At 42.6% G+C, this 21,188-nt stretch overlaps 1 protein-coding gene across 1 annotated transcript in view; it reads right to left on the reverse strand.

The window, feature by feature from the left end:
- adgrb3 (adhesion G protein-coupled receptor B3) overlaps nucleotides 1–20,064 on the reverse strand; it is a 994,217-nt gene extending 974,153 nt beyond the window's left edge. The window contains exons 1-2 of the mRNA XM_036583352.1: nucleotides 19,426–20,064; nucleotides 16,769–17,540 (exon numbers count right to left, since the gene is read on the reverse strand). Of these exons, the coding sequence (XP_036439245.1) occupies nucleotides 16,769–17,525 (757 nt within the window). The 5' untranslated portion in view covers nucleotides 17,526–17,540; nucleotides 19,426–20,064. The remainder of the gene's footprint in view (nucleotides 1–16,768; nucleotides 17,541–19,425) is intronic.
- Nucleotides 20,065–21,188: the final 1,124 nt, after the last annotated feature.

Consider the following 21,188-nt stretch of genomic DNA (forward strand, 5'->3'; position numbering starts at 1 on the left):
AATAGACCACAATTATGTACTTCCAATAAAGTTTGCTTCCGGGTTTGATGACCACTTTTAAAATATGATTCTTGATATTTATTTTATTATAACTTCAGTCTCAATGCTATAGCTATTTGTGTGTGACTTTAGATCCATGTTCAGCTCCATACATCATTCTGAACACACTTGAAAGACAGTTTTCTCCCTTTCTCTTTGCTAATTATTTGGAAAGACCAGCACAGTAGAAAAATCATTCCTCTTGGCGATATGTGTGTTTTTGCCAGTAAAAAACACCAGAATAAATGCAAATTATTATCGATATTGTTAGAAAAGTAGTTCAAGTCTTGTGAGCTAGTTTGAAGCACTAAGTATTTCCAAACGACTACTTGCTTTTACACATGGTTTAATATACTGAAGCGTTAATTATCCAAACCAAGTATTGGACGATACCTACAAATAACACTGGGCTTCCTCAACGAGAGGCTTGGAAATGTTTAACCCTCCAGGTCTCGATTTGTTCATATCTCCTTAAATCCTCCTTTAAAGGCTCTTCATATATCATGATCCTCATATGTTTCATATCAAAATGCTTCGTTATCTTCATCACTACTTTCTAAAACCGCTGCAGCAGCTTCAGCAGCTGTAAACTCTCTGCACACCATTTCACATGAGTCTCCAATGTGGACTGAATGAAGAATGAAGGGTTTCCGGCATGATGGTCAGTCCTTAGTGATTTCCTGAGTGTCCATTGGTCAGTTTCACACAGAATGTAGTCGGACAGACGAATCCACCAGTTCCACATGGTGAGAGGCAGATGACGTGTATCTCAGCCCCTCTTCATAGGCTCATAACTCCGGATGTGAGTCTCGTATGATCTCGTGATAAGATGGAATGGAAAGGGCGACTCTACAGATTCAGGAAGTGTTTGAACTGGATTTCTACGCTGGACACATTTGGGTCATTCTACAGAAACGTCCACTTTTCTATCTGTTCATAGGAGTCACTGGTGTTACCAATCCTCATTGGTGTTACACATAATAAAGGAAACACCAGAGACATTTTTAATGAACAATGCATTTTACTAAATGGCTGCTACAGAGCATCAAACCACATGTTGTCAGTCATGGAATATCCACTAAAATATGGAATTTAATCCATTTGTGTTCTATTTTTTCACAGTTACCTCAGAATAAAGTGGGTCACACCAGTGACTTCAGCTAAAAGCTTCATATGAAATCATGAGCTAAATGAGAAAATCTCTGATAACTGAAAGACACAGTGGACTCACCATGTGCTTTTCTTCATAGATCCTCAGAAAACAGGTAAAAGGAAGTCGAGTGATGTCATCAGTGTGACTTTTATTTCAAAATAAGAGATTTTTTGTTATGTGATATCACCAGTGACACGACTCCTGGGGACCACAACTTTCATTATATATTTTATAATGTTTATTTGTTTTCTTTGTCATTTAATTCATATATTTTATATGCATAGATTATTGCAGTTAAAATTGCAGATTAACGTTTTTTACCTCAAAATATGGCCTCAGCCTTCACACATGACTGTGAGGATGAGCTCTTCTGTGGTGCTTGGAATTCTATATGATTGATTTAAAAACCAATATTGCTAAATTGAGGCTCAAGAAGGTGTAATGGTTAAAACAGCTTATTGTTTTATTTTAAAATATAAATAAATTGTAACCTTAACATGTTTTTGAAGTGTAATATATCTGTAAAAGGGACACACAAATGGACATTTCTGTAGAATGACACATATAGAAACATCAAATCTGATGCATAGCCAAGTTCGTAGACCCCAGTGGGCTAAACAAACATTTTAGCATATACGAAATCCCTACTTCTAATAAGTTATTATTTGTATTTATTGTAATAGTAGCGCAAATAAATGCTTGCTGCCCAGATAAACAGTTTTCTAGTTCTAATTAAATGTGAAAAATGGAAAATCACTGTCACAGATGATTACTGGGGTATCCACAGATTCATGGTAGAATCAGCATATATCATTTTGCACGTAATAATTTTTTTTCAAAGACTATGAGGAGACCACTGGGACACCCACTGTAGTGTCTACTGTCACGCATTCACCTCTGAGACACGTTTAGTCAAACGCAATCTGACTGTCTCTCCTTAAACTGTGGTGCATTTCGGCGGCTGAGGATAAAGAAGGACAGCTGATGCTTAATATTCATAGAAATATCAGATTGTTTGCTTATGGTCGACGGCGAAACCTGCAAGCTTCGCAAAAACAAATGGAATCTAGTGCGTGACTTTCATTGATATGCTCTTCACAGATAATTCATTTTCCACAGAGGTTTTGCAACCCATTTGCGAATGTAATTGCGGCGCATGCATTTAAACTGGCACTCTCCCTTATGTCTGAGTCATGCATTTAGAAGCAACCTTTACTGAGAAAAAGGGCACTAGTACTGATTACCATTAGATCCTTCTAGCACAGCCATAACATTTGACATTTCTGGAAAAAGACAAGGGGAAAGATGGATCCGGACGCCCTGTCCCATCCCTCGACCGGGAGCCGAAATGGCCTCCGAGGGCAGGGAACAATAGGGACGAACATAATGCACCGTGACTACGGAGGGACTTGACCGAGATCCAAAGGGAATAAAGGGCCACGTGATGCCACGAAGATGCGGTGCTAAGGACTTTCTGTTGGCCGGTGACACTGCGCAAAGGCGCCTTCCTCAAGTCCGATACTTTGGCAGCCTCGTCTCCTGTCCGGAGATGAACCTTTTAATCTTAACTATCCTTTTAATCTCGACTATAAAACGCTGAGTCACGAAGGAGTCGGCACGTCATCTGAGACCTTTTCATGGCACGGCGCAAAGGCTCTAGCAGATGGGGTTCTGAACTTCTTCGTGACCCACAAGAAGATTTAACCGACCCAGGCCAAGTTTCCCAAAAGCATCTTAGTGTTAACTGGAAGAGTGTTCAGTGCGAGGCTCGCTCTACCATTTGCTTTTGTGGTTGTTTAACCCCTTAACATTCCAGGCTTATTACACACTAAGGCTTATTATTTGTTACTACAGGGTCTTCAGTTCAAACTAATGGAGCTTTTCTTAGGTTATAGGAGTGTATAATGAAACTTGGGGCCTTCTGGCAGGCCCATGGCTTGGTATGGGGTTAAAATGCAAACAAATATACCACAATGTGGCCTATCAATAATGTATATCCATGCATCGTAATAAAGACCAGAAAATATTTTAATTTTTCGCTTTGTAGCCTTTTATCCACGACGGATGAATTTCATACGGTCAAAAAGAGAAATGTTGACTTGCACTGAAAATACTGGGTGATTCAAAAAGATTCATCTGATTTCACAGCGCAATATTTTTTAAACCGTGAGGTGTCTAGGAACCAATCACAATCCAATTGAAAGAGGGGGTCATAGAGTTTCTGACTATCACCGGAAGATGGCTCCCTCATCGCTGGAGGTCATATTGAGCACTTATAAAATTACATAAAAAAACTTTATGCTCACTCAAACCATTTGCAACTTACTGCATTGTACTGTAATGATTTACAAGTGAAATAAACCATTTTGAAATCGGATGAATCTTTTTGAATCACCCTGTATAAAGCTATGTCAGTTAGGTTGGTCATGCATGGTCATGTTTTTATTCTGCAAATAATTTTTCCAACATTAATATTTGTCAAATTTAACAAATGATCTTTGGTTTCATGCCTATATAGTTTTAAAAGCTTTAAAGTTTTAAGTAATTAAAACAAAACTGACAGCCAATACCATAGTATAGCAACACCATGACACTCCACTGGGGGGCTCGCAGCTGGAAAACCACTGCTCTAGTACTTAATGCAAGAGCTCCAATTGACATATCCAATGTGTTCTTCTCTAGCAACTGTTGTGAGGTTGGACAAGCGTTAAAGAATCCTTTTCAGCCTCCTTTAGAACCGGGGTGCCCACCTTAGTCCAGCATAAGTTGGTGATTTACCTGTCCAAACACACCTGATTACACTTTATCCATGTTTAGTGGGTCTGTTTGAGTAGGGAAGCCTTCAAACTGTGCTGGACACTGTCCCTCTACGAGTTGTGCACCCTGATTTAGAGTAATAATGCACTTTGGTGTGCATTATTGATTTGAAATGATATTTATTTTGCATGCGTGTGAAAGGTCACACTGTCAGGATCGATTAAGTAGTATTTCTTTTTGAGTGTAACCAAGCTGGCTAACATTAGCAAGGTGACAAATTTGTTGCTGTTGTTTCCAAACTGCCAAGTTTCGAACAGGTACGGAAGCATATCGTTGCTGTCCAAAGAAAAACAAGTGTATCCAAAATAGTAACTTTACAGGAAGTTGGACATTGTAAGTTAATGTAAAGAGATTTTATTCCAAGTGATTTTAGAGCATTTCTATTGGTCCATTCTTCATGAAGTTTTTCACACAATATAAGGGACAGCTGGTGTGTTGAAATGATGTAGAAAAATAAAAATCAACAAAAATGGAGATACATGATTTTCTTCGGACAGCGACGAAATATGTAGCGACTCAAGAACCAGAACTCACTGATAAGCTACAATTTCTCATTAGACAGAATTCAGATCTCCCAGCGTTCTATAAGGTCCAACCTCACATTTACAAAAGAACAGAGCACGGACACATAAACTGTTTTTAACCTCCATCTCTGTCAAGTAGGCTGCTGCATGTCTAACAGCAAGAAATAGCAGCCTTTCTCCGAGAAGAGGGCACCTGCCATTATAAATTGCGGTGAAGCAGACAACCCTGCGCCTGGGCAAGACGACCGAGTGACTCAGCAGAAATGACCTGACAGCTGGAGTGCAGCCTACTTCATTAGTATCATCCGTTGTCCCATTCCGCGATGCCCTCTGGAGCCTAAACGCAACGAGGACCACTCGCGCCGGCATGCTAGCGCTATCACGCAGTGCTAGCTGGTTCCTCCAGCGCAGTCGGGCAAAATTCTTCTCAAAAAAAAAACAAAAAACACAAGAGAAACATTAGGAGAGAACGAGCAGGCTGCCGGCCAAGGGCAGACGGAAGGAGGGAGGCTTGTAATGAGACAATGCCTCAAGATGTTGCTCATCTTCTCCAGCCGAGGCTGCGTTAGTGACTAATTTAAGAGACACAATTTGGAGCGGCCGACTTTGAGCTATCACATCAAGTGTCATGGTGCCTGAAGAGGAGATGATAAAGAAAAGGAATAGCAGTCTGGCCCAATCCCCCATGATGGCCGCGACAACCACACAATAACACAGAAATAAATGACTGAGAGGAGCTGCGTTCATTGCAACGTAGCTCTGCCTTCTTAAAACAAGTTCTTTAATGCTTTTCGGTTTGTATGTACAGTTCTGGGAAAAACCTTTAATTGGAATTGAACTTTTATATCATGTAGAGGTTTTACACACTCGTATATCTTCTTTACAAAAATGGTTTTAAAAGAAGCATAAAGAGAAATAAACTGTGGAATCACTCTATAAAGGCCTTCTGGTGTTTTTAAGACACGAGTCACCAATCTTATCTGCAGGTTTTCGTTCCAGCCGAGCAGGAGCACATCTCAAATAACCAATCAACTGTCTGAAGACCGAGACCAACTGATTAAACAAGTGGAATCAGGTGTGCTTCTGCTTGATTGGAATGAAAACCTGCAGCCACTGTGTGGATGAGATAGGTGACCCCTGGTATAGCACACTCATGAGCGAAACAAGGCCCTTCAAAAGGTCTAAGATATTCAAAATAAATATTTGTTGACATGCCGAGACAAAAAAGAGGCTGTTTAAGCGTTTCGATGTGCCCTTTATCTTTAATAATATGGGACCTCAATACTTTTGTCACACTTATTTGGATATATAAAGGTCCAACAAAGCAGAAGTGTCTAAAACTGCCATTTTGGGAAAGAAAACACATGCCTAGACATATTCTGATTACTTCAGTTGCCTTTGATAGAACAAATCAATAATAAGCCCTGATCAAATGAATTCTGTGCTGGATGTTTCATACGCTTACTCAGAAACTATCGCAGTGCATCCAGCAATAAAGCAGCATTGCGCTTCTTTTATACAGTGATAGAAAACATTGCACACTGCTATTATATATATACACTATGTAATATATAACATGCACACATCTCAACTACTCTGGGAGCAGAGTTTAGTGACTTAATGGGGACACTGCCCAAGTCTCTAAATATATAACCAATGACACAATAGGTACTAGCAAAAAAGGTTCTATACGGGGCTAAAAGATATCAAAATCGCAATTTTCAAATCGCAAAAGCTGCAATTTTCTTTAATTATAGCCTACACCTTTAAAAAAATAGGTCTTGAAGGTTCTTAAAAAAGATGGTTCTCCAGTAAAGACAGTCGTTCTATATAGAGCTATGAACACTCAGACCCATTTGCATGCATAAAAAGTTCTTTGCATGGTGAAAGGTTCTTCAGATTGGAGAACGTGTTGTATGTGGTTCTGTATGGCATCAAAAAGGGTTGGTACTGTTACTTTGTTGCTTGTTGATGTCAAGCTTATAACAACAGAAGAACATTTTGGTCCTATAGAGAACTCTTTTCAAAAAGGTTCTATATAGAACCATATATAACACATTCTCCATCATCCTGAAGAACCAATTCCCCACACAGAGAACGTTTTATGCATGCAACTGGGTCTAAGTGTTCATGGTTCTATATAGACTGACTGCCTTTACTGAAGAACCATCTTTTTTTCAGAAATTTGAAGAACCTTATGGTCCTTATGAGTCCTTATGGTTCTACACAGAACAATTGTCTTTACAAAAGAACCTTTAAAGAACCATCTTTATTCAGTGTGTACATTAGCAGAAATGTTGTTTTAAGTTTTAAGAGGGGAAACTGAACCTGATAAGAGTTTATGAACTGCCTGGAGGTGAGTTAGAAAATTTGGAGGCAACCAAACCTCCATGTGTTGTGACATCACAACCACAACTGACTGGCAGCTTGACACACTATGTTCAGGGGTCGAGCCTCAAGCCAAAAAAGGTGGATGTTCTGGTCTTCTTGGCCAAAAAAAACAGGCCCGAATGACAAAAAAAAATCGCAATTAGATATTTTCCACAAATTGTTCCGCCCTAGTTCTATATAGTACTAAAAACATTTGATTACTTCATTGTACTATATAGAATCAATGTTAAACGATTATTTCAAGAGCTACATGTTCTCCATCATTGAGCACAGAAAAAACAAAGAAGAAATGCAGTAGAGGATATAACTGGCCATCATCACTGTAGCATGAATGGCACACATAATAAGAATCACTTTCAAACAGCAAATAAAACGATTTAACCATTTGGTTCTTTGAGCCATCAGGGTTCTACATTACACAGTCCAGAAATCAGTGCAGTAGCACTGTTCCAAGGTCAATTGTCAGTGATTTAAAATTCTGGTGCACTCTGAGACTAAAAAACAGGGACAACTGCTGTAGAATTATTTCGTTTTTTGAGTTTAGCAGCTACACAACTGCAAGTCATGTCCAAATATTTTACTCTTTTCTAGGTACTCTGATTTAAAAGTGTGTTGCTTACCATTGCAAGGTCAAAATGTCAGTGAGTATGAAAGCTCCTTTTGGGACCCTACATCTATTATAAATAAAGGCCATTGTAAAAAGCCATTGTGTTCTAATGTCTCCATTAGGCGCAAAGTGCTTGGACCCCGATGGTTGCCGCTTGCGAAATACGTTTACGTCGCTCCACAGAAATAAATTAGTTTTAATTCAGACGCAAATTAAATGCAAGCTGACAGTCTTGGTTGCTAACAATGATAATTCACACATTAACCCTTTTGTCGCCCACCATTTGAAAGCTATTGAGGAAGGAAATCTGAAAATAATACTGAGAATATCTTAGTTCTGATTGGCCAATAAAAACTGAACACTGTATATGTGCGTGGGCTGAATATCGACCTGGAATTGTTGCTGTGCTGTGCTTGTTTGAGGGGAGGAGGGATCCTCTCAGTTGGCAGTAGCCCCCCAACGCCCCCCCTCCTTACAAACTACAAACTCTTCAAATCAAAACAATTCAAGTGAATGACATATATATTATACAAAGCAGCCAATTTAGCCAAAATGCAATCAGTTCTCATGTATAATTTGCTACAAAAACCGTGAAGAAGCCCTTTTGGTGAGGTGTAGGTGTTAATTCTACATTATATTCCACAAAATGCATGATTCAATGTAACATATAGCTCGTGCTAATCATGGACCACCACCCAAGCTTGCTATATTTCTGAGAAGAGTTCCAACATTTGGAACTCGTCTGAGAACAGACTGAGTAAACTGTTGTGCTCAAACAGCTCTGCAGCTTCAAGTAGTTCTGGCACCTCATCTAGTAGCAAACAGTCTTTCTAGATTTCCTGTAGCCAAGCAACGTCACTGGCTTACATAACAGAGGTTTGGGTGAAGAACATCTGACGGACGACCAGACGTTTACTTTACTCAGGCTGTAGTTAACAAAGCAAACTGCGCAAAGGACCACCTGCTAAATTTTGAGAGGCACGGTGAAATAGTGGAACTCGGGACAAAAGAGAAAATGTAAGTTCAGTGAAGAAGAACGAATGAAGTTCTTTCACTCCAAAATATTCCACAGGGGTGTAATTCCATTCACACAATAACACGGATGTGAGTGAGGGTATGTATAAAACATTCTAATTCTACTCTAAATCACAAAACATTATTTTGGAAATAATAATAAGTCACTGTCATAGGAGTCACTAAGCAAACTCTGGACGCCCTAATTTTCCAAACACTAGGCAAACCTTGGAAGAATTTATATTCCAAACACTAGGCAAACTCTGGAAGCTTTGATACTGCAAACACTAGGCAAACTCTGGAAGCTTTGATATTCCAAACACTAGGCAAACTCTGGAAGCTTTGATACTGCAAACACTAGGCAAACTCTGGAAGCTTTGATATTCCAAACACTAGGCAAACTCTGGAAGCTTTGATACTGCAAACACTAAGCAAACTCTGGAAGCTTTGATATTCCAAACACTAGGCAAACTCTGGAAGCTTTGATATTCCAAACACTAGGCAAACTCTGGAAGCTCTGATATTCCAAACACTAGGCAAACTCTGGAAGCTTTGATATTCCAAACACTAGGCAAACTCTGGAAGCTTTGATACTGCAAACACTAGGCAAACTCTGGAAGCTTTGATACTGCAAACACTAGGCAAACTCTGGAAGCTTTGATATTCCAAACACTAGGCAAACTCTGGAAGCTCTGATATTCCAAACACTAGGCAAACTCTGGAACCTCTCATATTCCAAACCCAAGGCAAACTCTGGAAGCTCTAATATTCCAAACATTAGGCAAACTATTGAAACTTTGATACTCCAAACGCTAGACAATCTCTGGAAGCACTGATATTCCAAACACTAGGTAAACTCTGGAGGCTCTGAAATTCCAAACACTATGCAAACTCTGGAGGCTCTGAAATTCCAAACACTATGCAAACTCTGGAGGCTCTAATATTCCAAACACTAGGCAAATTCTGGAGGCTCTGAAATTCCAAACACTAGGCAAACTCTGGAGGCTCTGAAATTCCAAACACTAGGCAAATTCTGGAGGCTCTGAAATTCCAAACACTAGGCAAATTCTGGAGGCTCTGAAATTCCAAACACTAGGCAAACTCTGGAAGCTTTGATACTGCAAACACTAGGCAAACTCTGGAAGCTTTGATATTCCAAACACTAGGCAAACTCTGGAAGCTTTGATACTGCAAACACTAGGCAAACTCTGGAAGCTTTGATATTCCAAACACTAGGCAAACTCTGGAAGCTTTGATACTGCAAACACTAGGCAAACTCTGGAAGTTTGATATTCCAAACACTAGGCAAACTCTGGAAGCTTTGATACTGCAAACACTAGGCAAACTCTGGAAGCTTTGATATTCCAAACACTAGGCAAACTCTGGAAGCTTTGATACTGCAAACACTAGGCAAACTCTGGAAGCTTTGATACTGCAAACACTAGGCAAACTCTGGAAGCTTTGATATTCCAAACACTAGGCAAACTCTGGAAGCTCTGATATTCCAAACACTAGGCAAACTCTGGAACCTCTCATATTCCAAACCCAAGGCAAACTCTGGAAGCTCTAATATTCCAAACCCAAGGCAAACTCTGGAAGCTCTAATATTCCAAACCCAAGGCAAACTCTGGAGGCTCTGAAATTCCAAACACTAGGCAAATTCTGGAGGCTCTGAAATTCCAAACACTAGGCAAACTCTGGAGGCTCTGAAATTCCAAACACTAGGCAAATTCTGGAGGCTCTGAAATTCCAAACACTAGGCAAATTCTGGAGGCTCTGAAATTCCAAACACTAGGCAAACTCTGGAAGCTTTGATACTGCAAACACTAGGCAAACTCTGGAAGCTTTGATATTCCAAACACTAGGCAAACTCTGGAAGCTTTGATACTGCAAACACTAGGCAAACTCTGGAAGCTTTGATATTCCAAACACTAGGCAAACTCTGGAAGCTTTGATACTGCAAACACTAGGCAAACTCTGGAAGCTTTGATATTCCAAACACTAGGCAAACTCTGGAAGCTTTGATACTGCAAACACTAGGCAAACTCTGGAAGCTTTGATATTCCAAACACTAGGCAAACTCTGGAAGCTTTGATACTGCAAACACTAGGCAAACTCTGGAAGCTTTGATACTGCAAACACTAGGCAAACTCTGGAAGCTTTGATATTCCAAACACTAGGCAAACTCTGGAAGCTCTGATATTCCAAACACTAGGCAAACTCTGGAACCTCTCATATTCCAAACCCAAGGCAAACTCTGGAAGCTCTAATATTCCAAACCCAAGGCAAACTCTGGAAGCTCTAATATTCCAAACATTAGGCAAACTATTGAAACTTTGATACTCCAAACGCTAGACAATCTCTGGAAGCACTGATATTCCAAACACTAGGTAAACTCTGGAGGCTCTGAAATTCCAAACACTAGGTAAACTCTGGAGGCTCTGAAATTCCAAACACTATGCAAACTCTGGAGGCTCTGAAATTCCAAACACTAGGCAAATTCTGGAGGCTCTGAAATTCCAAACACTAGGCAAATTCTGGAAGATCTGATATTCAAAATACTACACAAACTCTGGAATCTCTTGATACAGTGTTCAATATTTTGTTTGCAAATATTCTTTCAGGACACAGATGAGGCCTGTGCCTCCATCTAGCCACCATGACCGCTGTCATTATTCAAGGAAGTCCTCCAATAACACATCTTTGAGACACTACTACTACTTTTTGACACCTGGTTTTAGGTGCTGCACTCCTAACATCTCCAACCACACATCATCACTTACAGATTTTTCTACATACAGGCCTCACGAACTCCACGTTTAGCTGCATAAGACACACAACACGCCTGCTTATTCAGGCCAAATGCGTCACATTTGCACCTGAAATACTAAGAGGCTTAGCACAGCTGGCCCCGAGACTAGAAATGTGTGATTTTCTGTCTAAACTTGATTCCAAAATTCAAATTCGAGCCCTACCTACACCTGGCTGCGAGGGATTAGACGGCTTATGAAGCCGAAGAATACAGACTAAACGCCTAGGCCTCTTGGGAGCAATATTCGCAGCCGAACAATGAGAATGCGCTTTTCCGTCCCATCTCTTCGAGAATGGAACGCTGCGCTGCTTTCAATCACCACATTGTGCGTCTGCTGCGGTTAATAAAGGCAGGCAATCATTAACTCATGTTCCATCTACCTGTGTATTTGGTGGCTTGATTCCAGCTTCTGTGAATAAGACCTGAAAGGTATTACACGTCGGTCCAATTATAGCTACGGCAGAGATGGCTGAACCACACTGAGTCATCACAATAATCCAAATCAACCTCCCAGAGCTTTACGAAAGGTGTATGCGCCAGGCAAGCACTGCAGTTAATGCTGCAACGGCATCGTAAATACAAACAAGCGTCGTAGTAATAATGCAGTCAACTAATGCATGCTAGAGTGTGTCTTAATGTGCAGCGCCATCATAATGACCCATTATGCAAGTATAATATGTTTTTTACATTTCAAAACACTTTACTTTGGTGTGCCCGGCGAGGCCGCGTTTCAAACACTGATGGTATTATAAAGTCTAATCAACCTTTCTTGCCGGCTAGAAGGATATTATCGAGCAAAGAGCAGTGAGCCAGAAAAAAACAAAAAAAAAAAAATTGCATTTTCAGGAGCCTTTCAGCATCCTCATTCAAAGGCCACACTCTGCTGCCGTACACAAAGCAGGCATGGGAGGGGGAGGATATCAAAGAAAGCCCTTTATTTTGGTCTTATCGGAGGCCTTTTTCTACAGTGACACTGTTGATTCCACCCCTATAAGAGAGAGCAGCCGTTACACTCTGATTGCAACATGAGGGACGGGGCTCTTTTGAACCTGAGAGGCATCCACCGGATATCCAGATGAAAAAAAGAAGGATTTGGAACTGTCGCTCTATAAATAGGCACACTGAGTGGAATCTTCACGGGGAAAAAAAATAAGCTGGTGCTGGTAAGCTTCACTAAACATGAATGTTGACTGGTTGTCAGGACACGGTCACATTGCAGAAATGCCCTGAAACGTCCAGCCACTGTGTTTTTATGTAATTGCTGCTGCCAGACTACTGAGCCGTATAAAGCAGGGGTGCTAGCTGTTGTTTCTCATTCAGATATTGACATGGCTGCAATGTTGGGATTGCACACCATCATGTAATACTATACAAACGAACACCACACACTTCAGATTAAGGGCGGGCGATACAGAAGGAACATAGTATCAAGATACCTGAAAATGTTTTTATATGACACATGGTATTCATCACCATATTTAGCTTTTTTCTAAGGTTTGTGAACGAGTGAGAATGAAATGCACCAGCGCTACATTAAAGCTGAACTGTGTAAGTTTGGGGGATTTGGAGACCTCTCTGGTGGAAATGTGTAATTGCACAAAACATGCAGAGCTGAGCAGATGAATATGACGATTGAAGGAGAATTAAAAGAGAACTCAGCTAAAACTGGTGAAGGACATGTGATCTGAGGATGTGAGAGGATTATCTACTATTATAATTATATTTTGCACAAACAATTGAAGAAAGAACAGTAACTGTAATTATAGAAAAGCATATTTTGACGATAACAATAAAACATAACTATCGCATCGCAATATCAGCCCCGGACAGACGTTTAGACTTGGCTGACATTTCAAAAAGACATCTGATGACACCTTTATTGAGCACAACGTTCAGGTGACGCTGGGTTGCTGCACTAAAACGACCAAGTTTTATTCATTTTACAGCAACTGAAACTGAATATTTCTCTGTGATGCTAATCGGCTGATATGTACACGAAAATACCGGATATCGGCATCGGCCCACAGTTCCCAATATTACCATATGACCACCCCTACAAACCCTACAAAAGATGTTTCTTCAAGGGTTCTTTTGTAAAGAAAATGGTTCAGTATAGAACCATGCATGCTCAAAGAACCATATGCATGATTAAAGGGTTTCTGCATGGTGGAGTGGTTCTTCAGATTGATGGAGAATGCTCCGTAGATGGTTTCTATATGCAACAAAAAGGGTTCTTCCATTGTTACATGCTTGACAACATAACAATATAAAAACCTTTTTGGTTCTATATAGAACCATTTTCTTAACTAAAGAACCTTTGAAAAAACATCTTTTTTAAGAGTGTAGTATAAGTAGCAGCAGCTTCTTAGCTACAGGTAGATTTGGCATCTAAATCTTTCTAGGCTTCACGTAGCCAAGGAGTCATCGTAAAAACATCACGTACTATTTATACAATGAAGGTTCATGTTAAGAACCCCTGGAGAACGACTGAGGGCCAGGCGAAGCAGTGGAGCCACAAATAAGCTCAGGACAAAAGAGAAAATGGCTGTATCTCCAAAATGGTAACTTTACAGGAGAAGGAAAAAACCTGCTTTACCTTTAATGTAAGTCAATGGAACCAGACATTTTTCCCAGTCATTTTGGGTCGTTTCTTTTGGTCCATTCATCACAAAATTTACCCACAATGTAAAGGACAAGAGGTTTTTTAAAATTATGTAAAAATATTTAAAAAATGACAAAAACGGAGATACAAGGTTTTGTTCCAACAGCAGCAAAATGCAAGTTGAGTGAAGAAGTGAAAACAGTCTTTCACAATTCCACAGAGACGTAACTCCACTAAGAATCTGGGAAACAAAAACACAGATTATGAGAGCATTTGAAGAACATTCTACAAGGCTGCAATTCTACTTTGACTCTGATAGAGTTTGGGAGGCACTGGGCAACACTGGAGGTTCTTGAGAGTTGATATAGCATACATAGTCTGTTGGCGAATTTCTTTCCAGTGTGTCTTTGAGACCCGTGCCTCCATCCAGCCACTGTGACACCTACTAGGGACTCAGTTCTTATCAAAATAGCCATTTGAGGAGAAATACCTCAAAGATGTCCAGTTAGCTGCTGGTTACTATGAACTTTATGCAGTAACTATACTGGATTTGTTTACAAAATCTCTGTAATTGGTACATCTTTGAGATACACACGTTCTTCAGTGCGGTAGAAGTGCTGATGACACCCGTACATAGCCAGGAAAGTGTGCTGTGACGTAATTTATCACAATACCGATAAAATATCATCACATCGCCCAACCCCAACTCAGACATGCGAACGTGTTCGAGAGCAACGTACTTGATTCGTATTTGCGAGTACAAGCCTAGAACAAGGAGGCCGAGCACAGTCGCAACCGAAACTGACACGTTTCGGGTCGGAGAGTATGAAAATCCTTGTTTGAGAGAAGGAGGGAAGGAAAGAAGAAAGCAAGAGCCTATTTAACTCGACTGAACTCACATAAGTCTAAAGCACAGCGTTGCATTTGATCAGCAAGGCTGGCACTTGTTCCCTAGGGGGCTATTATTTTCAGCTTGTGGAAACGGAATGCCACAGGAGGCTTGCTCCACCACAGAGCACTCTCTCTCTCTCTCTCTCTCTCTCTTTTCCTTCCATGAGTGATTCATTATCTTTGAATCACTGTGACGGAATGAAACGAGTGTGTCAATGCCCGTTCCCACCCAGCCAGCTCTCCCTTCTTCTCCCATGAGTTTCCCTCTTCTGTTAGATGCTGAGCCATCGCTGTTTTGAAGCACTCTTGAACCGCTCTCCATTATCAAATACAATAGATGCATTTGGGCTAATTTGCGTTCTGTAGGTCACTGCACGACGGAATCCCTCGAACCCAGAGTGGATTTTCCCCATTTCGAGACGTTCTCTGAGATTTCAAGGCAGTTACAGGAACTTGCCAGAGCAGTTTAGGGTGTTTGCTGCTCGGACGTAAGAACGTGAGGCCTCCCTTGTGGCCTTTTTGCTTGCTGTAGGCTAAAATGGTAAGCTGTCTGTCTTCACAGCACCATGACGACCAAAGACAAAACACAGTATCACATTATTTGGAGACCTGTAGTCCGTGTGTACGTACGCAGAACAAACGAACTGATGTCGTAGATGTGAAAGAGAGCCTTCGGTGCAACTATGCTGAGGATAAATCGCAGTGTTTTACAATCTGGCTCTTCACTGTGAAGCCATTATATAACCAACAGCCAGAAATAGTCCAGGCACATTTGTGTATTAGCACTACAATTAAGGTTGAAGGTTTCACCAGTTTTTTATCGAAATTGCAATTTCAAACAGTGCCTTTTTCAAATCGCAAGAGCTGCATTTTTATTTACAGCACTGTCTTAACTTGCCTATAGATGAGTCAGACCAATCAGAAGCAATCAAACACCTCTGAGCTGTGAACACTGGCAATAAACCCACGCCTAACTGACTGTCCGGCACACTACGTTCAGCGTTCAACAAAAAGTGGATATTTGGTCTTCTTGGCCAAAAATTACAAGCCAGGACCTTAATTTGGTAAAATTGGTAAAATAATCACAGTTGGACATTTTCCCCACATCATTCAGCCCTGATTGCATGAGTGAAGATGTTAATATGACCCTCTTAATGCATATAAGACGCATCTTCATCTTCATATGTGCTGTACTGAGCTAATGTAACCATGCTAAGGATTAAAACACACTGGTTTAGGAACTGGCTCCTACTGTTAGATCAATTGTCATTATGTAGCCTGCAGTCCATGCCATGGCCCCCAGTCATATTCATATCACATACAAAGTATGCTCCACTGTTGATAGAATAAGAAAAAAGCATGTGCAAGTCTACGAAGGCTTCCATTCCTTAAATTGTCTACTAGCAGTAATTCAAGGCCACTGGAACCAAAACATTCTTGATCTTCAAGACTGTACCAAAGCCCAGTCACCTTGGCTTACTGCTACACTCTTAAAAATACGGGGTTCTTTGGCAACGAAGAGCCACTTTTCTCTAAAGAACCGTCCAAAAATAATTGAGATTGGGGGTGTGAAGTATTTACACAATGCAAAAGTTCTACATCAGCTAAGAAAGGCAGAAGAACCCATTATTTTTAAGGGTGTACCAGACAAAGCCCAAAGTATAAGTGTCAAGAAATTCATAATCTGAGTCTACACCAAACGTGAGTTGGATTTGGCCTCCAAAACGTCAACAAAAGCCAAGTGTGCTGTGTGTTTAGAGTGCTGTGAAGTCATTTTTTGGCTTTAATGGCCCCTTTCTAACGTTGGGAAGGGTGGAGGGGTACCGGGGGGCGTCACCAAACATAGATATTCTACATCCCAAAAGCGTAAAAGTGGTGCCAATGCTAGCCGCGGAAGTCGCGCCTGTGGCATACTCACCCTCCTTGGATGGCCGCTTGACCTCGGCGCTCAGGTTGCACGCGTGCGCGGCGCGCAGCTGCGGCGTCAGGCACCCTTCCGTTTGGGGGTTTAAAGGCAACACCACATTGTTGAGCATTAACACGCTCTCCGATTCCCCGTCGCCCAAGTGCTGCGGGCAAGTGCATTTCGAGTACACAACTCCACACGATTCCACCGTCCCTTTCTCTCCCTTCAGGCAGTTCTCCAGCCACGTACATAGCACCTGACATCCGAACTGACTCGGGCTCGCCTTGTTCAGGACCACAAACTCCACCACAGACTTCTCCTCCTCCTCGGCGGCCTTCTTGGCGACCAATCCGTTGTCGTCGTAGGGGAACACCCGTCGGAGCTGGACGAAGTTTTTGTCGTAGTGCAGGAACACGTAGACGTTGGGGGCCTCGCACAGGTACACGATGGACTCGTTGTTCTTGAGCAGCTCGTTGATCTTCTCGTGGGAGAAGTGATCGAACTGGTAAACCAAGAGCGAGAACTGGGAGCAGCTTAGGTCGCGCTTGTACAGTTTCAGGTAGATGCTGTATTTGGTCGGGTCTGGGTTCTCCAACGTCCAAGTGCAGTTTGTGAAGTTCTTGGGAAACATCTCATTCACAGAGTAAGATCCATAAATAACTCCCTTGACCAGCGTGGAACACCAGAAATCTTGGGCACCGGTATATCCAAACATAACCAGGAGATAGGTGGAAAATATATAAATCAACAGATTACGAATAGCCTTCATCCTATGTCATTTGGCCTGCAAGAGAAGAAGAGACACACTAAGCTTCCTTCATCACCAACTCTGGACGGTGGAGAGAGGTAGAGAGAGAGAGAGAGAGAGAGAGAGAGAGAGAGAGTGAGAGAGAGAGAGGGAGAGAATAAGTACACATATATCACTGCTAAAACTGAAAAAATAAATAAATAAGCCAAACAAAAACAGGGCTACTACGCTAGATTGGCCATTTCACATTTGCTGTTATATCATGGACGAATCATTCTCTTTTTTTCCTGGGAGGAAAACACATTTCAGATAAACATTGCCACCTTGTGGTTCCTCACAAACCGAAGAAGAAGAACTTTGGACACCTGCATGTCCATTACGACCAAAAAACGACTGGTAAATCGGTATTCCGCGTGAAGCCCAGCCAATGAGTGGTGTTATTATCATTATCACTATATATTTTCATGTATTATCAACTGTAAACAAAGGGAAATCACGCTGTCTCCTGGTGAGGGCTGACAGCCTGAGGTCGGAAACAGACCAAATGATGACAGCGTGTGTAAGTAACCCACTTAGACTTCGAATTATTGCAGTTCTGGAGGGGAATAAAGGCATTTCCAGGAGCCGAACGTCAGCGATAACAGCGAGGCGCAGCTCTGCAGTGGCTGCATCCCATTCTGCACAGACAGACAGACAGACAGACTGACTGCCACGGGAAATTCTCAGGAAAGTGTCTCCATTTCACTGGCTCCACAGGCGTCGCGGCCAGCCTTCCTATCGTTATTTCGACACTTTTAGCCTGACCAAGGTTTTTCAAACGTGCAAACACACCCGCACGCCCACGGGAACTTCAGCCTCCGCTCGGCTACAACAAACAGCGAGGGGGGATATTCTCTCCTTTATGGCACGACAAAAAAAAAGAAGAGCGTATGGCGAAAGATTACTGAAGTGTGCGAGAGAGAGAGCGATGGAGATAGAGAGGGAGAGATGGTGGAGGAGGAGGAGGAGGAGAAGGAAGAGGGGGGGGACGCTCTTCGATGTCCTGATTGCATTAATCCTGCAGGCATTGCAGCTGTGTGTGTGTGTGTGTGTGTGTGTGTGTGTGTGTGTGTGCAGAGGCGTTCACATCACATCGCACCGCTTTAAGGGCGCACCGGTGTGCCAAACGCAGCACCAAGCTCTCCATACACCTCTCTCTCTACTCCCCCCCCCCCCCCCCACCCCACGTCTCTCTCGGGCTCCACTGCGCCAGGCCACCGCTTTATGGTGCCCTGCCGAAGGAAAAAAAGCAAAAGCCCCCTTTTAACAGGGCTCCAGCTCTTCATTTTAGAAGAGACCCTCCTCACAGCTGCCGCTGCTGCCGCTGCTGCTGGAATATGAACGGATTACAAGCGTGGCTTTATCTTCTCAGCCTCCAACACAACCACAGCTGTGTGTGCCAGGCAGGGCAGGTTGGGGTTTAAGGGAAGGAGAGAGAAAAAGGAGGAGTTTAAAAGATTCAGCACCTTATAATTTGATGAGAAACTGGCCAACACCACCCCCCCCCACCTTCACCACCACTGCCACTACCACCGGTACCCACCCCAACTACCACCACCACCACCACCACCCTCCTCCTGCTTAAATAATTAATTAATTAATAAATAAATAAATAAATAAATAAATAAAGACCCCTCTTAAGTTGCCCTTAACCCTGCAGGCTGAGCTCCTCGCCTGAAAAACTGACGTAGCATTAATCAAAAGCACAATGAAGTGCATGTGCCAGGCGCCTCGGAGCATCGAGAGGAGCTGCAACTTTGATTTAATGGGAGTTTGAATGGAATCGCAATAGGAGCCTCAATGATGCTGATAAAGATAACCCCCCCCCCCGCCTCCAATAATAATAATAATAATAATAATAAAAATAAAAATAGTATTTTACCTTACACTCCCGGACGCTATGGCTATTTCTCCCACATGCTTGACGAGCACATCCTTTCTAGAAAAGCCCAGGTGCGAAGAGGCTGCTGGCGTGCGGATCAGTGCTTCCCATCGCAGAGGAGGCGCGATGCGGAGAAGGAAGCAGAGCAACAAGACGCGCAGCAGCAGCAGGACGGTCAGCCAGTCAGTCAGCCGGGCAGCCAGTCAGTCAGTCAGTCAGTCAGTCAGCGAGGCGAAAGGCGCTGCGCTCCGCTGTGGATCATTTCTCCTCCTTCCTCCCCTTCTCTCTCCCTTTTTCCTCAGCTCCGACACAGAGAGGGGGACAAAGAGGAAGAGAGAGGGAGCAGAAAGCGCGAAAAAAAAGGATCAGGAACGTGGGAGAGAGAGAGAATGTGAAGGTATGTCTTCCAGTCGTGGGTGCGCTCTCCTCGCTCCTCTCTCCTCGCTCCTCTTCCCTGTAGAGATGGTGAAGCAGGGCAGCAGCAGAGCTCGAGCACCGAGTGTGGAGGGAGATGGGAGTCTCTCTCTCACTCTCTCTCTCTCTCTCTCTCTCTCACTCACTCTCTCTCTCTCGGCACTGGAGCTGCAATATCACGTCACTGCCACTAAGATAAAGCACGTATGGACGTCTCTCCTCTCTCTCTCTCTCTCTCTCTCTCTCTCTCTCTCTCTCTCTCTCTCTCTCTCTCTCTCTCCCTCCCTCCCTCCCTCCCTCCCCTCCTGCGCTCCTCTCTCTCTCTCTCTCTCTCTCTCCCCCCTTTTCCCCCCTCCGCTTTAGCACGCAGCCCCTCGCTCCTTCTTTTTGTTTATTGGAAATCAAAGCAAGCGACCCGCACGCACGCACGCACGCTCGTGCTCCCTTCTCCTCTCCTCTCCGCCACGCATGCCCACGCGGACTACAGAAGCGCATAAGCGCCGCGGATGACGTTTGTGGACCGCGAGCCGCGTGACCCTTCTCCCTTTTTCCGTGGACACAAAGCTGGATTTCTCCAAGAACAACGACGGGAGAGTTTTCACTGTTTTCATCGCCTTTTTTGGCACTTTTTCTTTCAAGGACGCCCGAACAGAACACTGGAGAACCTTGGAGAACACTTCTTCTTCTCCTCGTGTTGACTGGAGAACGTCTCTCTCTCTCTCTCTCTCTCTCTCTCTCTCTCTCTCTCTCTGAGTAAAGTTAGCCGCTCTTTCCCTGCACAAACCTACAGGTAGGATATTTTGATAGCTTAAAGGGGAACTCCACCCATTTTTCTAAATTTTGTGCTTGATTAAACGGCTAAGATGTAATCAGAGCGGTTCAGCGTGAAACGCTCCGTTCTAGATAAACTTACCGAGTCAGAACTGTTCACAGTGGTGGTGATAGGAACCAGACGTCCACCTCTAAAAGCTCCCTCACAGAAAGTTACTACATGAAATGGTTATGAATTCACTGCCTGATGACTGAGACACTGTTTTATGATAGTTTAGAGAACTTAAACTCCATTCATGGTGGAGGGATACATGCAGGGCGCTGTGAGGCAAAATAGTCCCCAGGGAAAACTTATTAATTCAGATTTTCCATCATCAACATTCATATAAACTCAGAGGACTCGTGTAGGTTCACTGGTGGTTCTGGATAGTAAATAAAATGTCTATATTTGTGTTGTAGTCATGGCGACCCCTGGTTCCTATCACCACCACTGTAAAGACCAATTCACACCAAACCACTCTGAATCTCTCTGTCTACATCTGAAACATGGAAAAATGCAGAAATTTTGAAATTTCAGT

This window comes from Colossoma macropomum, unplaced genomic scaffold, assembly GCF_904425465.1.
Source record: "Colossoma macropomum unplaced genomic scaffold, Colossoma_macropomum, whole genome shotgun sequence".
Classification (NCBI taxonomy): Eukaryota; Metazoa; Chordata; class Actinopteri; order Characiformes; family Serrasalmidae; genus Colossoma; species Colossoma macropomum.